Source organism: Camelus dromedarius, chromosome 5 (genome assembly GCF_036321535.1).
Source record: "Camelus dromedarius isolate mCamDro1 chromosome 5, mCamDro1.pat, whole genome shotgun sequence".
NCBI classification, from domain to species: Eukaryota; Metazoa; Chordata; class Mammalia; order Artiodactyla; family Camelidae; genus Camelus; species Camelus dromedarius.
In genome coordinates this window covers 41007925-41025995 of record NC_087440.1, presented here as the reverse complement: position 1 = coordinate 41025995, position 18071 = coordinate 41007925, and the positions used below count along the sequence as shown (strand labels likewise).

Here is an 18071-nt window from a genome sequence, read left to right as displayed (position 1 = left end):
TGCTAAAAATCTGATGCAAAAAATGGCTGCAACTGAAAAACATCAAACAAAATATTGATAAGGTATCCTGAACAGGTGAACAGTATCTTGAATGAAGAGGCTATGTGAATTAACAATATTCAATTAACTAAGAGAATAAAAGTTTTAAAAGAATAGATTCCTCAAAATCAATATGATTTCTACAACCTTGCAATTCAAATGTAAACTCATCAAAGGCATGGATCACGAGTCCCTCAGCAGCAATCACAATACTATTCACAAAATAGAAGCTAAACTAATGTTTATTGGGTATTGAACACCGAAATGAATGGAAGCTTGGGTGGCACAAGTTCCTCTATCTTTTCAAGGAGGTGGAAGAACTCACCTTCCACCACTTTACAAACTGCAAACTGCAGATTTTCTGCCTTATGAAAGGAGTGCTACTGTGCCCTGCAGTGCTACAACAGGCAGAGCAGGATAATTTTATTATTGCTATTGTTGTTGATGTTGTTACTATTATTATTATTACATTTCCCACCTCTTCCAAAGAGGACTAGGGACAGCTTGTGGAGACACACAGTATGACAAGATAAAAACAACAAAGCAATTGGGGCAAGACAAAAAATAATTATAAACATGGTGCCAAGATTATTTTTTTCTAGAACATATTTCTGGATACCAATTCCTTGGGGAAAATTCCTATTAAGTAGTAGTAATGGGTCTATTTTTAATCCTTTCAGAAATGAATGAAGCTGATAGGGGTGGGTAACTGGCTGTGGTCACAGTGAGCCTTGAGAAAGCAAAAATCACAGCAACTGCCGGCCCCAGCATGAACAACACTAGGCCAAATGGCCGACTAGACGCATAGCTCTCCTATGTGATACATTATACTAGAACTCTGCTGCAATTTTCATTTCTTGGACAACCATAAAATGCTCTTTAAGAAACTCAGTAGGTATATCTTAATTAACTGTGTAAGAATTATTCACTCATGAATTACTTGTGCTAAAATACAAAAATACAAATTTGCTTCTTCTTTTCCAGAATCATCCTGAATAAACTCTCCATGTTGCCCCAACAAAGGATTCTTAGGAGATCCAAACTAATTCTATTTTCAAGTTAACAATGTAAATCTTTAGGATAAGAAAATGATATCACATTTTTTAAAGTCAAAATTTTAAAGCCTGGATTATTTTGGATTGCTTATATTAATTTCCTGCACTAGCATGGAACATACCTATACATTCATCTCTAAAATCAATGAAAGTTAAGACCAGAAATGGTATAAAAGCAAGATTCATACGGTAAACAAATATGTCTTATTTTAGTCTGGCAATTCCAGATATTAAACAGGTTTTCATCTCTTCTTTGGGCCTCTTCAGGGAAGAAGTAGAGAAAAAGAATAAGCAGCAAAATCACTAAGAATTCATAAACTAAAGAACAAGCTTCTGAATAAATTAAGATGTCCATAGTCTCAAAATTTTCTCTCTTTCATTTAGTCTAAAATGTAGCATGCTCCATGACCTTGCCAGCAAGTTCCAAAGAGAAAGCTCACCTTTAAGATTTTTCTAATCTGCATTTGCATCTATTCTATGCTCTGAAATCATTGGGGCCCATTCCTGTGTTACCAACTTTACCTAAGAGTTCTGACATCATAAAGAGGGGAAAAAAACAGTATCTAATAGACACGCACGACATGCCAGACAAAGGGTTGAGGATTTTACATACTGCTCATTCAATCTTTATAGCAGATAATAAAGGATCTATTATTATACCTTTATAATCTGTCAAGAAAGCCTGCATTTAGAGCCTATGCTCTTTCTATTCCACTACAATTCCTCCAAAGTAACGTGCCTTAATGTAAGGAACACCATAGCATAGGAGGCAGAAAGCCTGGCTTAATTTATCATTTTCTGATGAACTATGGACAAATCACTTAACCTCTCTGAGCATCAATAGTCTCACAGGTAAATTAGAAATAAGACTGCCTTCCAAACTTACAGAGTTGCTGCAAGAAGCAAACTAAATAATGCACATGAAACATGTCATGTATGAAGTATCCAATGTTAAGATATAAACAAAATCACTATGCCGTCTTCGGGAAAAATCTTATTCTCTATTTTTACAATGCTGTCTTTATCCAATTATTTAACACAGGAATGAATGAAGCAGATTTGAACCAAGGGTGTAACGACCTACGGAAACATCTTAATGATCAACACTCACATAAAAATCTTACGACAGCCCCCCAAAAAACAGCCTCAAATTTAGTTAATGCGGTCTTCAGCAGGCAAACAATAGCTAAAGCCTTTTTCAGATCACTCGGTCCCATAAAATACAAAAAGGAAAATAGTTTAGAGTGAATATAATTTCTCTCATGCTAGTGACGTGGTTGAGATTCAGTGACAATGACTTTCTGAAGTCACTACTTACTGATCCTTGAGATCGGTAAACTGTTTTTCAAGATTGGACATTTCATCTAAACATTCCATTCTTCTTCTTTCACAGTCTTCATCATCCATTTCTGTTAATAAGAAGGCAAATATCAAAGATAAAATTAACTTTAAGTTCCAAATACATCTGAATGTTAATTCAAATGGTAAAAAAGGAAAAAAAAAACGAACTATGAAGTTAGATACGCAAGGCCTATACTAAGCTTTAACACCAAATAAATATTTATCAAAAATAATTTCCATATAGATTTTAACCTAAAATATAGATGAGAGTTAAAACAATAGCAGTCTCTCTAGAACTTCTTATTTTTATTCATTTTTAAATCATTTTAAAGGGCTGACATTAAACTATGACTATGATTAACCCACTTTTGGTTTGTTTTCCATCAACTCACCAGAACTTAAGCACCAAAATGATTATGTCCTTTAAAGGTTAATATTGCTCAAAAACACTTATGGAATTCTTCCTTTGGTACTGCTCTCATGGATGGTTTGCCAGTCACATAAAAAAAGAAAACGAATCTCATTATGTTTACCATAAGATATCTTGGTCTCCTACTTTTTTTTTTTTCTGCTCTCTTACTCTTATACTCCCACTGGTTCCCACTCCCCAAATTACTGTCAGTCAGTGAGGGGAGAAAAATGAGAAAAACAAGAAAACTTTTCAAAGAAAGCAACTGTTAATTACTAGTTTTGTCCTATATTTCACATCTTCTATTTTTACATCACATATAGTTGACACCAGAATAACTAAAGCACAAAATGATCAGCAAATTGATCTTCATCAAATAAAGGTCAAACTATGTGGAAATTAAATTATGTTGTTTTTGTATAACAAGGAAGTATGCAATTATTTTAACTTTTCAGAAACAGATTAAAATTGTTTCTGGTTCTTAATAGCTTATTCCTTGGCTATTTAAAATTTGGTCCCTCAAGATGACTCACTCCCCAACATCTCTGGACAGTAGAGATTTTCTGCAGCCTTAGGACCAAGGCTGGAGAAGAATAAAATTGCAGAAGTTCAACATGCAAGACATGTGGTAGAAAGGAGATGCTTTCACAGGATGCAAAATGGCAAAATTTACCTAAATAATTTCTTTCCACTTAAGAAATTTGACTTGTAGTTCAAATTATTGTTATTCTTCACAAATTAAGTTGTCTGTTATTTTCGAGGATGGAATAAAAAACAGAGAGAAATCACAAGAGTCAACATAAAAATCAGACAGGCAGAATTTTAGTAAATAGATGTCATTTTGTGAGATTCTAGCTCCTGTTAAAACAAACAAACAAACAAACAAAAACAAAAAGCAATCGAAGATAAAATGTTTTACAGACCTAGGAAATATATTCACATACAGTCTAGATGTTCTTTCTCCGTATTCCTCATTTTTGAAATCTCACCTGTTTTCATGACTAGGTAGATGACTTCCAAATTATGCTTCCCATCCCTAGCAGGTTCCAATGCCACACTTCAACCTGTCAATTGGACATGTCTGTAATACCGTATCTTCCATCTTCATCTCAAATCTTTTATTTTTCTATTTCTGTTCATGCTACCACCATTCTTGTACCTGGGTTTTTTTCCTCTTACCCTCACTCCTAAGCTTGTAGTCATCAATCTTGCTTTGTGCTTTAAAAAATTTTTTTTCACATATATATCTTTTCCTTTTCTAGCTGAAATCCTTTTTCCAACCAAACTGGTTTTCTCACTCCTTTAAATAAGCCTTAAGCACTGGCCTTTGCACTTTTTTCTTGCATTCCTCCCCCTAAAGAAACACCTGACCATTACCACTCCAATCCAAAGTCTACTCATTCTTCAAGATAATTCAGGTAATCCCACCTCCTTCAACTAGCCTTTGCTGACCACCCTATTCTGAAAAGACTTCCTCTGCCTCTGAATTCCTACAGTACTGTTAAACATTCATTCGGCAATTTAATCAAGTGATGACTTAGGGCAACTCTTTAATTGAGATCAGATCATAACTATTTATACCTCACAGTAGAACCCAGTGCTGCACAAGGAAGTCACTCGTAAACAATTATTTTTAGATAGTTAATCTATTGACTGAAATTACATACTTCCATGGAGATTTTCTTTGAAAAGGAAACCTGAAAAGAGGGTGTCGAGATCACAATAGACTGTCATCAATCTGTTATCAATCCCTGCTTTACAGGGCCCAAATCAGGCCAAGACACAGAAGTCTCACCTTCATCGTACGGATAGAAGAAAAAGAATCCAGGTAATCCAAATTCCATTTCTTTTTTAAATAACCATTCCTAAAATTTTGCAAAAATTGATTTGTGGTGTTAATCTGCCCTCCACCACTCCATCCCACTCCCGCAAAAAACAAACAAACAAGAACCCCACCCTAAAAGAACCCAAAGATAGCAAGGAAGAAAACATCAGGAGAAATTCAAAGTTGCCAAATACTAGTCTATTTATGAGCATATGAAGATCCCAAATCACCCCTGATGCTGGGCTCTTCTTATCAGTCTTGAAAAGTTCGGAGAGATGCTGTAAATCGGACAGCTCCCACGTCAGCCCCCAAAAGAGCACCGATGTCAAGGGCTGACTGACAGGCTCACTTGGAAGCTGAGATTAATAAATTCTAAGCCAGCCAGCCAAATTCGAAGAGCCAAAACAAATCTATCCTCGGCTCCGATAACCCACCCACGTTGAGAAGTAAGGGTTGCAAAGCCGAAAAATAAGAAGTCGGCGGTCTGGGAAGAGGAGGCATTTCCAGGGTCTCTTAGACAAGAGGCGGGACATTCCGCTCTCCGCTCGGGAGAGCCCCGGGCACTGCCCGGAGGTCCCAAGGGCAGGAAGGACCGCGCGCAGGACGGCACAGCGTCCCAGAGCCGGGCGAATCCAGGCCCACGCCCTGCCCCGCCCCGCCCCGCCAACCGGGACCCGCCAGGAGCCAGGCAGCGCCCCGCGAATAGTCCCGGTGCCGCCGAGGGCCGGGAGCCAGTCTCCGCCCCTTCCCTCTCTCCCCGCCCCGCTCTCCCAGCAGGACGCAGCTGCCGGCGTGCGGAGAGCGGCCTGTCGCTACCCCGGCGCGAGGTCTCCGGGTCCCAGCCCTCCCGGGTCGCATACCTGAGCTATCTCCATCCTCGGAGACCGACGAGCTCTCGGTGTCCTCGTCCTCGGAGCTGCTCCCCTCATTTTCGGCGTAGTCCACCTCCATCTCATCGTGATGGTTCGTCTCCTTCTTATCCCCTCGGGAGTGGACTGGCATTTTCCAGCCGCGCCGTCGCTTTCCACTCCCGGCGCCCAGCCCGGCCACCGCCGCTTCAATGAAGGGCGCGCCGAACGCCCCGACCCACCCAGCGGCCGAGCTCGTTCTGCACCCCCTCGGCTCCTCCCCGCCCCCGGCCGGAGCCTCACAACCTAACCCGCAGGCTCTGAGCTGGGAGCTCTGCCATTGGCGGAGGCCGTCCTCCGAGCCGGGGGATGGGGCTTGTCCTGCTCCCGTCGGGTTGGTTGCCGGTAATTACGGCGCGGCCTCGCACTGTGTTTCGGGAGTTGTAGTCCCTTCTGCTCAGACCTGCAGGGGCCGCCGCGATCACTTCTCCCCTCTGGACTTCAAGTCCCACAAGGCACGAAAGCTGCCACACTCGATCGCAGTTTATAACCTAAACAGAAACAGATTGTGCGAATTTGGTCTGTATTTATTCTTTTCCCGCCAAGTGATTGTCTGAGCTCCCAGGCTGACCAAGATGTTATTGTCAGATGTGAAAAGGTCTTTTGTCTCTGTGTTTTTCCTCCTCTTTGAGGCTGGGGGAACTGGAGAAATGTCTCTTTACCTAAGCACCTTTATTGCCACTAATGAACTGTTATTATTGAATTAGTTTCTGCAGACAATAACTTGCATTTTCTGTGCTGCACAAAAACCTTTAAATTGTTCTTGAAATTTGTGCAATCAATAATATGGAAGGAAAGGAAATTTTATCTTGGCACTTTCATCTAGTATTTTGGGGGTTTACTTTTTACCATATGCAGCCTAAAAATGCCACCCGTCTTGATTTAACTTCAATTTTTAATGAAAAATACGTATTTGACTTAATGAAATATTATATTTTCTCAACAGTAGGGATGATAGGCAAGGAGAACTCATTAGATATCATAATAATAATAACAAATTAATTTACTACTTTTAATCTGTATGAGGTACCCTGGCAAGTTCTTTACATGACATATTGAGTTTAATACTCAATTTAATAGCCCTGCGGTAGGTGCTATTATTATACCCATTTTACAGATGAGGAAACTTTACTTGCAGACAAACCTAAAAACTGTATTTTATCCATTATAAAGACAGGGCTTCTTCCTGAAGTGACAATTTGCTACTGAAAGATATTTCATAGAATATTGTGGATTATACAGCACTTCTTTCTCAAACACAAGGTCCAAAGACATTTGGCAGAGAATGGTTAAAAAGATATCCAAGCATAACTTCATTAAAGTTAGATCTGGAATTTAATGACAGAAAACATTTCAAAGGCTATCTATCTCCTACAGGGTTAAATCCAAATTAAGGGGTTTTTATTATCTAGTGCCAGCCTACTTGTCCCCTTCTCATGTCCAAAACTGAACTCAGTTGATAAACATAACTGTTTCCCATTTCAGTGTCTTAACACATCCTTTTTCTTTTTTTTATTGAGGTATAGTCAGTTTACAATGTTTTGTCAATTTCTGGTGTACAGCACAATTTCAGTCATACATGAATATACATATATTCATTTTCATATTCTTTTTCACCGTAAGCTACTACAAGATATTGAATATATTTCCCTGTGCTATACAGTATAAACTTGTTTATCTATTTTATATAAACCAGTCAGTATCTGCAAATTTCAAGCTTCCAGTTTCTCACTTCCCACCCACCTCCCCCCAGTAACCATAAGTCTGTATTCTATGTGTGTGAGTCTATTTCTGATTTATATGTAATTTCATTTGTCTTTTTTTTAGAGTCCACATATGAGTGATATATGGTATTTTTCTTTCCCTTTCTGGCTTACTTCACTTACAATGACATTCTCCCGGGCCATCCATGTTGCTACAAATGGCATAATTTTATCATTTTTATGGCTGAGTAGTATTCCATTGCATAAATATACCACAACTTCTTTATCCAGTCATCTGTCAGTACACATCCTTTTCTCTCTGCAACCCTCAACCTTCTTCCACTCCTCTTCTTTTTCAATGCCACTTTCTTAACAACATACAGCAGCAGCAGCACCTCCACCATTCAGTACACACTCATGTTCCTTCAGGCTACTGTATACTTTGTACTTTGAAACTTTGCACTTGTTTCTATCATACTGTATTGTGAATTGTTTAGCCAATGCATCTCACCTATTGGATTATGAATTCCTTGAGACTGTCTTAGTCTGGGATGCAATTTCAGAGGCATGCAGTAGTCAGGTAGGTAAAGTTAAAAGATAGAGACTGCAAGAGTATGAGTACATGCACATACATTATGTGAGTGGTGGGGACTAAAGGAGGCAGCTGCTTTTAGCTACAGCCAACTGATGCTGCATCAGAATTCTGGCCTAGGGAGAAGATATAGCTCAGTGGTAGAGTGCTTGCTTAGCACGCACATAGTCCTGGGTTCAAGCCTCAGAAAAAATAAATAAATAAACCTATCTAAAAAAAAAAGTTCTGACCTAGATATCAAACCTTCCAATTTTCAAGAAAAACTGGAAATTTATATCTCCATGTGAAATAACCAGATTTGTAAACATTAGCTGAAGTGTGATATATATATATATATACTTTTTTTTTTTTGCTCTTGTCTTGGTTTGGTTTCTTAAACTCCAGACCAAACAAAAACAGCTGTGGGTAAAATCTCTGGGCTCCGTTAATCTCTGTTATATCAGCAGCTATGAGAGTATGTCCTAAATAGTAACAATAGCTCAGATTTCTGTTCACTCTTTATGTGCGAAACACTGTTATGTGCTTTAAGTACAGTAATTCATTCAATGCTTACCACAACTCTATGAAGTAGATATAATTGTGCCTTCTATTTTGTAGATGAAGAAACTGAAGCATAGGGCAATTACTTGGTTAAGGTCATACAGCTAATAGGTAGCAGGTTTTAAGATTTGAACTTGAGTAATCTGACATCAGAGCCTGCACTCAACCACCAGCATACAGTGCCCATCTAGCAGGTGCTTTCTATGTTTTTGCTGTTTAATGGAAAACGGAAGGAAGCTGGAAAGGAGTCATGAATTCTAGCCCTGGCTCTGCTAGTAACCAGCCAATTAAATTTGGCAAATTGCATAATCTCTAGTCAGTTGTAAAATAAGAAGGTTGCATTATGTTCTTTAAGTACCCTTTCGGCTCTAAAATTCCTGTCATCATTATATTTATGTTTACGGCAGACAGAATAATAGGAGATTGTGCAATTAGAGTTTCATGATGACAGGGAACTATATTCAATTTCTTATAGTAACGTATAATGAAAAAGAATATAAAATGAATATATGTATATATATGTATGACTGAAATATTATACTGTACACCAGAAACTGACACATTATAACTGCCTATACTTTGATTTAAAAAAAAAGTTTAGAGTTGCATGATTGTGTTTTGCTTAACAGGAAAGTTTCTCTCTCCTCTTCCCGAACAGATTTTAGAAAAGATGTGTAGGAAATGTAGAAGGAACCATGTGGGGAAAAAAATGAGTAAGGCTGGAAAAGAATATTGTCAATTTAGAAAATACAGATTAATGTAAAGAAAACCATGAAAGCAGAATGAAGTTTCCTCAATCAAGGCATTTAAAAAGGTAGAAACGATGCCATCCATTTCTGCAGCACTTTACATTTTACATAGGGCTTACAGAATCATTAGATACATTTTAAGTCTCACTTTTTCATTAATCCATTCATATTTATGGAGACCCTTCTAAAATTTATGGTCAATCATCAGCGAAATCTACTATGTCTTCACCCTCTTCTCTGAATGGTCCCTTAACTTTTCTTTTCTTATGGAAACATGGTTCTCCCCTGGGACCTTGCTGCCTTTGCACCCCTGCTCCCACTGAGCCTTGTCATGGAGTAGGTATGTGCCTTGTCGTCCTTGTTCCTTCCAGATCATCCTCCCCACTCCTCCCTCGAAAATCCCAGCTTGTCACCAGGATATACCACACAGGATCTCTATTTGTGGCTGTCATGTACATACTCCTGGGGGAACTCCCCCTCATTTTCTGATTTTAGCTCTTGGTTCATTCTCTCCCATGGTACATCTATCATAATTCTTGGTCATTTTAGTATTCATGTAGATAATCCTATACCACTCCATTTCTTACTGCATTTGCTCTAGTACAGAGTAGACATAAAATATTTCTGGCCTTTTCTTTCTAGTTTTCTTCCCATACCTTTTGTGGGGTAACTTTTTCCCAATATGTTTCATTGAATATTTTAATATTACATATTAATACAAACACACTGAAAGGTATTCAGTATATTTGATTTATATATATATATATATAAAAAACACAGTACCCACCCCTAAGCTTTGTCAAATCTTAGCATTTTACCACATTTTCTCCAGACCCCTCTTCAATCCCAGTTCTCTCCTTCCCTTTCCAGAGTAACCATTATCCCTACTTTGGTGTTTTTGATTGCTATGCAGGTGTACATACCATTTTTGTATATGTATGTATCCATAAACAATAGAAAGGATTGTTTAACATATTGTAACGTAGTCTCATACACTACATACCACACAACAACTTTCTTTGTCTTCAACAGTTTTTGAGTCTTTTCCATTGTGAAACAGGTAGCTCTAATACAGTTATTTTAACCTGCTGTAAGGTAATCCACAGAGTATATATATATTCCATTGAATGAATATTAAAACTTTTACTCACTTACCTGTTAATGAACATTTAGATTGCTTCCAATTTTTTCATTATTAAAAACAGTTGCGTCAATGAAATTCTTATATGTATCTTTTGGGGCATGTGTATATTTCTCGAGGTCAGTGGGCTCCCCAAAGTTGGACATGTGTATCCAGGGAATATATCCTGGAGAATGGGAAGAAAATATTAAAACTTCTGTTTATGTAATTTTCAATTTCATCTTTGTTTGGAATAAAGTAGATATAGGAAAGAAGCAATAAGCCCATTTTTTACTCATTTACCCTCATTATATTGTTTTCTTGTTTTTCATCAGCAGATTCTGCCTCTGAAGGGAAGCAATTTAAATTCCAACCACTACCACGTGGTGGAGCTGAGACATCAGCTGTACATCTACGGACCTTGTCACTGCTGACTGACCCAGGCCAGATGCTGGTAGCTGGAAAAAACAAACGCAGGAGACAAGAGGCAGCAACTGATGGCTAATACTCAAATCAGGGTAAACACTTTAATCATTCACACTAAATGTAGGTCTTTAGAGACTTACCGTGACAACTAAATGAGACCAATTTATAATTACACAATTGTATAAGACCATGATTCCAATTGCATAAGAATAAAACACATAAGAATAAAACAATCTAAAGGTGCTTGAAATAGTCTGTTCACTGGTATAGGGCCTATCCTTGTATTAATTGTCTATTTGTAGACGTTAGTTCTGGAATTAAACAATAAACTTGTTAACATTCCTAGTCCCCATATTTATGTTTTTATTATGATTCCATTATCTCATAGTTCAAATTATCATATGCTGATATGGGGGGAGGGCATAGCTCAGTGGTAGAGTGCATGCCTAGCACAGACGAGGTCCTGGGTTCAACCCCAGTACCTCCATTTAAAAATAAATAAATAAATAAACCTAATTACCTCTCCCTCCAGAAAAAAGATTATCATGTGCTTTTCTGTAGTCAATATCTAATTTTGTTTTAAGTAGAGAAATTTTCTTTTTCTCTAAGATTTTTCTCAAGGGTAAATATTTTACATGCAGTTTTATTTTTAATCAGTACTTTTCCTCTTCAGATAATTTTTCTGCATAGTTAAAGTGGGTATCTTTTGTTTTGGCCTCCCCAGTATCTATCCCCTTTCTGAAGCAATAGCTCCTTGATTTGCCCTTTGAGAGCCCCCTCTGCTCCATTCAGCCCATATGGTTCAGGTGACCAATCAGAATATTACATTCTCCTTGTTCAGGGATGGACATGTGGACCAACCTAGGCTGTGATGGGCATTGCCAGAACTTTTATTGGAGCTGTCAGGAAGAAGTTTTTCTCTTTTGAAATTAAAATTTCTATTAAGCCTATGAGCCTAGGTTTGGTAGGGCCATTTCTCCTTCCACATGTGACTGGGAAAATAGGGAGGCAACATGGGAACCAAAAGAAAAGAAAGGCAAAGCTAAAACAGAAAGACCCCGATAACATTATTTAAGCACCTGGATCCATATGTGTTCATTGTTAATCCTTAGACTTTCCGTTACATGAAGCAATAAATTCCTCTGCTTATTACAACTGTTTTGATTGGCTACTTGTTAGTTTCAGCTGAAAGAGTTCTGACTACAAAAGACAGCTAATTTTTTTTTCTTAACAATGTGTATGTGTTTTTAAAAGGAAGCAGTAAATGAAATATTTTAAAATCTCCCATCATAATTTTTTATCTATTCTTGTCAAAAGTCCCCTCTTATACTCATTTATATATTAACTATTTATTGAATGTATACTATATGTCAGGTACTGTGGTGGTTTCAAGAGCTTCATCGGTGAACAGACAACCTCTGCTTGAACAAAGCTTAGAGAAAAGAGATAAATATAACAATTAACTATACTAATTAAGGTATACTCTCTGCTGGTGTTATGACAGTATAACGAACAGACCTGTGGGAGTGGGTGTCAGGTAAGACCTCTCTAAAGTAGTAATATTTCTGCTAATACCTGACAGATAGGGAAGGGTTAGCCCAGCTAGGAAGGGAAGGAAGAATATTATAAACTAAGTGAATAGCATATGTAAAGGTCCTGATGTAGAAAAGAGCTGCAGCATGTTCATGTTTGAAGAATTAAGAGATCACAATGGACAGTCAGTGTTTAAGGATGAAACAGACATAAGATGAGGCTGGTAAGATAAAGAAATGCCACATCTCACAGGGCCTGGTAGATTACGGTAAGGAAATTTGGGGGGTTTTTTAATCCTAAATTCAGTGGGTTGCCATTAGGAAGTTTGTAGGAAGGGATGACATGATTAGATTAGTGATAAGATTACATTAATTTAAGATCAGATTTTTTTTTAAAGTTCACTGCTCACTTAGTGGAAAATGGATTGGATAGGAACAAGTCTGTCAAATACTGAGATAAGATAATGGTGGCTTGGACAGGAGCAGAGGCTGTGTGGCAAAAAGAAATGGACCAATTTGAGACAGTGAGGAGATAAAATCAACAAAACTTAGTAATGCATTAAATATGGGGCATGAGAGAGAGGACATATGATATAGTTCCCTTATCTCCCTTCTCTTTTGAGTTTGATTTGTTTCATTATACTAATAAATGTCAGCAGCCCTTGCTTCAACAAATCTCATTAAAAATATATTTCACTTAAGTTCTATACTCATTGCATATAATTTTCAGCTTTCTCTGTCCTTAACCAATCATATTTCTTCCAATGCTTCTTTTATTTTCTTCCAGTTTTACTGAGATATAATTGACAGCACTACATAAGGCATACAGCATGATTTGATTTACATACATCGAAAAGTGATTATCACCATAAGTTTAATGAACATCCATCATCTCATATAGGTACAAAATTAAAGAAATAGAAAATATTCTTTTCCTGTGATGAGAACTCTTAGAATTTACTCTCTTAACTTTCATATATAACATATAGCAGTTTGAATTTATATTTATGATGTTGTATATTACACCCCTAGTTTGACTTGTGTGAATACTACCTGTTTTCTCTAAAAATTAAATTATAATCTGTGAAATTACAACAGAAAAAAATGACAAAATTTATTGACATTGGCACTGATGGTACAAAAGCAGTGACAGGTACAGCAGTTGGCACGTTTGCATGAAGGCAGTGGTACCAAACTATACAAATGTTAATTGTATTCTTCATCACCAGCAGGAATGTCCTTGACAAAGAAGGAAAAGTTATTCTTTATGAGATCCCATGCATTGAGTACACATCTTTTTACTACTTGCTGTGGCAAATCCTGCATACTGAAGTACAATGGTGGTGGTCAGGAAAAACACTTGCACAACTGAGTTGTGAGCTAACCTAGCAACCTGATTCAAGGAACAGCATTTTTACTTGAAAGAATCAACAAACTAAAGTTATTCAGACTTTGATATTTGGCAAATATTTTCCAAAAAACATCCAATAAAAAAGTGAGCCTGTCAATGTTAGTAAAACAATTGACAGGATTTGTTACCAAAGATAAAAATTCAAGCTACCAAATGGTAATTAGGAATTTGGAAAATTTTTATCCACCATGGTGAGCATGACAATTTTCTAATACTTAAAGGATTTTTTGATGTATATGATTTTTTAAAAATATTTACGTTGTTTAATGAAATGTAGTAATATTTGGAGCATCTGTACAACTCAGTGAACAATCATTTTCCAAATGGCAAATGCATAATGTTACAAAATTGTGAATGGGTAGAAGATCCATTTAGAGGGCAAGATTTAAAGGTAAAGAATATAAAAATTTTACTGACATGCTTTCATAATCCACATCACAGCTAATCTTTAAGAAACCACCACCTGTTGAGTTTTAATTTAGTTTAATTTTAGTAGGGTGAGCACAATTATCTGAAAAAAACTATTAAACTAATTTGCTTTTCCAATTATAAATCTGTATAAAGCCAGATTTTTTTCATATACTTCAACCAAAAGAAGATAACCACATTGTAAGAATCCAGCTGTCTTCTATTAAGCCAGACATTAAGGAGATTTGTAAAACAATATTTTATGAAATATTTTTCATTTTGAAAAAGTTTTTTAAATTTTTTATAAACATGACAGTTCATAAATACATTTTTCAAAAAAGTCATTAATTTTATCATGCAGTGGCTTACTGTTATTTTTAAGCATAGTAAAATAGTTTTTAACTTTCTCAGGTTTAATGTTTTAAGAGACTTTTTCCCCATTTTTTATTGAAGTATAGTCAGTTTACAATGTCGTGTCAATTTCTGGTGTACAGCATGTTTCAGTCAGGCATATACATACTAATTTTCCTTTTCATATTCTTTTTCATTTTCATTATAGGTTACTACAAGATACTGACTATAGTTCCCTGTGCTATACAGTATGAACTTGTTGTTTATCTATTTTGTATATAGTAGTTAGTATCTGCAAATCCCTGGCAACCACGATTTTTACTGTTGCTATATTGTCTTTTCCAGAATGTCATATAATTAAAATCATAAAATACGTGGTCTTTTCAGACTGGCTTCTTTCACTTAGTATTATGTATTTAAGATTCATCCCTGTGTTTTCATGGCTTGATTTCTATTTATTGATGAATAATATCCCATTGTATGGATGTAACACAGTTTGTTTATTCACTCACCTGTTGAAGGACATCTTGGTTCTTCCAATTTTTAGAGTTATGAATGAAGAGAATAGAAATATTTGTGTGCGGATTTTTGGGAGGTTATATTCTCAGATTAACTGAGTAAATACCTTGAAGTGAAATTGCTGGATCATATGGTAAGACTATGTTTAACTTTATAAAAAAACTGCCAAACTGTCTTCCAAAGTGGGCTGTACCATTTTACAGTCCCATGAGCAATGAATAAGAGCTCCTGTGCTCTGCATTCCCACCAGCATTTGGTACAGCCAGTGTTTTGAATTTTGGTCATTCTAATATGTGTACAGTAGTATCTTATTGTTGTTTTAATTTGTAATTCCCTAGTGACAAATGATATTGAGGATCTTTTCATCTGCTTATTTGCCATCTGTGTATCTTCTTTGGTAAGGTCTTTTTGCCCATTCTTTAGTTGGGTCAGTTCTTGAGAGTTCTTTGTATATTTTAAACAACTCCTTTATCAGATATGTGTTTTGCAAACATTTTGTGCCAGTCCATGGCTTGTCTTGCGATTCTCTTAACCATGTGTTTCACACAGTAGAAATTTTAATTTTAATAAAATCTAACATTTTTTTTCTGTCATGGATTATGCTTTTGGTGCTATACCTAAAAACTCATCACCAAACTAAAGCTCACCTAGATTTTCTCCTATGTTTTCTTCTAGTAGTTTTACAGTTTTGCATTTTACCTTTAGGTATGTTCCATTTTGAGTAACTTTATGAAAGGTCTAAGGTCTGTGTCTAGGCTTATTTTTATTCATTTATTTATTCTTTGCATGTGAATGTCAACTTGTTTCAGCACACTTGTTGAAAAGATCATCCCTTCTCTATTGAATTGCCTTTACTCCTTTGTCAAATATCAGTTGACTGTATTTTTGTGGGTCTATTTCTGGGCTCTCTCTTCTGTTCTATTGATTGTTGTATCTATGCTTTCACCCATATCATACTGTCTTGATTACTATAGTTATAGAGTGAGTTTTGAAATCCAGTTGTAACAACTTTGTTCTTCTCCAATGTTGTGTTGGCTATTCTGGATCTTTTGCCTTTCCATATAAACTTAATAATCAGTTTGTTAATACCTACAAAATAGCTTCCTGGGATTTTGACTGGTATTGTGTTCAGTTCAGTTTACGGATCAAGTTGGGAAGAACTTACATCTTTAAAAAATCGAATGCTCTATTCCATGAACATAAACTCTCTGTCCACTTATTCATATCTTTGATTTCTTTCACCAGAATTTTGTAGTTTCCTCAGCTTTAATTTTTAATAATTTTTGTTAAAATAAAAAATTTTAATAATAGAGTAGGAAAAGCTCTTTGGGGGTCCTCAATAATTTTGGTCCTGAGACCAAAAGCTTTGAGAATTGCTGGTCTATCTCCTGATCACTACTTTTGGTTCTTATTTTCTTTGTGTGTGTGTGTGTGTGTGTGTGTGTGTATATATATATATATACACACATTTTATTGAAGTACAGTCAGTTTACAATGTTGTGTCAATTTCTGGTATACAGCATAATGCTTCAGTGATACATGAACATACGTATATCCTCGGTTCTTAATTTTCTAACTCCTAACTTCAGATCCTTGCCATTCACATTTCATTAGGATTCAGGTGGTAAGTATTCTGCTCCTACTCTTACAACTGCCAATGCGGTTGGAATTTCAACCTTCTTATTCACAAGTAATGAAATCAAAGCAGATACAATGTCTAAAGTAATAGAAGTAAATAAATAGCTTTTCTAATAAATGCAATTAAGTAAGAAATAATGGCTGCCCATAGTGATTTCCCTCCAAAGAATATAGTATGGAAAAGGCAAAACTAAAACAAAACAAAAAACTTTACATTAGGGAGCCCTGACAAACAATACTTCAGCCAGGTGATCAAGGTCAACATCAACAGTCGTTAAGTCATGTCAACAGTACGTACCATTGATATGATGTGATGAAAATGGCACTTTACCTCTGTGATCTTCCTCCTCCAAACCAACAACCTTAGTCTAATCATGAGAAAAACATCTGACAAATTTCAGCAGAGGGGCATCCTTCAATCAACCTAACCGGTGCTCCTCAAAACTGTTAAGGTCATTAAAACCAATGAAAATATGAAAACAATCACAGCAAAGAGGAACCTAAGGAGAAATGATAGCTAAATATAATAAGGTACCCTGGGTAAGATCATGGACTGGAAAAAAGACATTAGATAAAAATAAAACTATGGAATTTAGTTAATAATAACATCATTATTGGTTTATTAATTGTAATAAATATACCATACTGACATAAGATATGAATAATAGGGGAAACTACAGGAGTTGGGCATCTGGGAACTCTCAATACTATTGGCCCAATTTTCCTACACATTTTAAGTTGTTTTAAAAATTAAGTCTGTTCAGTAAAAAGATCAGTGGTTGCCAGGGGTTAGAGGGAGGGGTGACTGTGTAGAGCACAAAGGATTTTTTAGGCCAGTGAAAATACTCTGTATGATACTATAATAGTGAACACATGTCATTATTTATTTGTCCAAACCCATAAAATGTGTATCACTGAAGGTGAACCCTAATGTAAATTATGGTCTTTGGGTGACAATGATACGTCAGAGTAGGTTCACCAATTGTAGCAAATGTACCACTCCTGAGTGGTGGAGGCTGCTGCTAAATGGGGGAGTCTGTGCATGTGTAGGGGTAGGGAGTATACAGGAAATCTCTATATCTTCCTCTCAACTTTGCTGTGAACTTAAAACTGATTAACAGAAATAAAATTCATTAAAAATAATCTATTAATTTTTAAAAATCTCTTAAATTTGAATAAATCTGACTTTATGAAAAATAGTAATGTAAAGTTCACATTTGGGAGATTGATGATGATCTATTTTTCTTGGGATGTTCATGATTTTAAACCTAAGTTTGGAGTCTAGTTTTCATAAGCAGTATTTCAAAGGGAATTTTCTGGATTTTTCTTTTCAAAAAAAATATGTTTCCAGTGAGGAGAGCTTATACCTTCAAAGAGAAACTCAGGCAGCGGGCTGGGCATGCTATATCTAAATTACACTTATGCCAGTTTGTTTTGCAATGGAGTTTCCTTTTTTCTCAGGTATGCCAGCCATATAATTATTACTAATTATATGTTACATTTTT

At 36.3% G+C, this 18071-nt stretch overlaps 1 protein-coding gene and 1 long non-coding RNA gene across 5 annotated transcripts in view; one reads left to right on the top strand and one right to left on the bottom strand.

Annotated features, from left to right (window-relative positions):
* BRMS1L (BRMS1 like transcriptional repressor) overlaps positions 1–5892 on the bottom strand; it is a 33054-nt gene extending 27162 nt beyond the window's left edge. For 2 of the 4 annotated variants that reach the window (XM_064485906.1, XM_064485905.1), the window contains exons 1-3: positions 5530–5625; positions 4640–4709; positions 2413–2503 (exon numbers count right to left, since the gene is read on the bottom strand). In XM_064485906.1, the coding sequence (XP_064341976.1) occupies positions 2413–2503; positions 4640–4709; positions 5530–5625 (257 nt within the window). Of the gene's footprint in view, positions 1–2412; positions 2504–4639; positions 4710–5529 lie in introns of all 4 variants that reach the window. The other 2 variants (XR_010380935.1, XM_010983792.2) reach the window with 1 other exon arrangement.
* On the top strand, positions 5519–11052 carry LOC135321302 (uncharacterized). The gene is made up of 2 exons (XR_010380936.1): positions 5519–5632; positions 10620–11052. It is a non-coding gene; the product is annotated as an uncharacterized LOC135321302 (long non-coding RNA).
* Positions 11053–18071: the final 7019 nt, after the last annotated feature.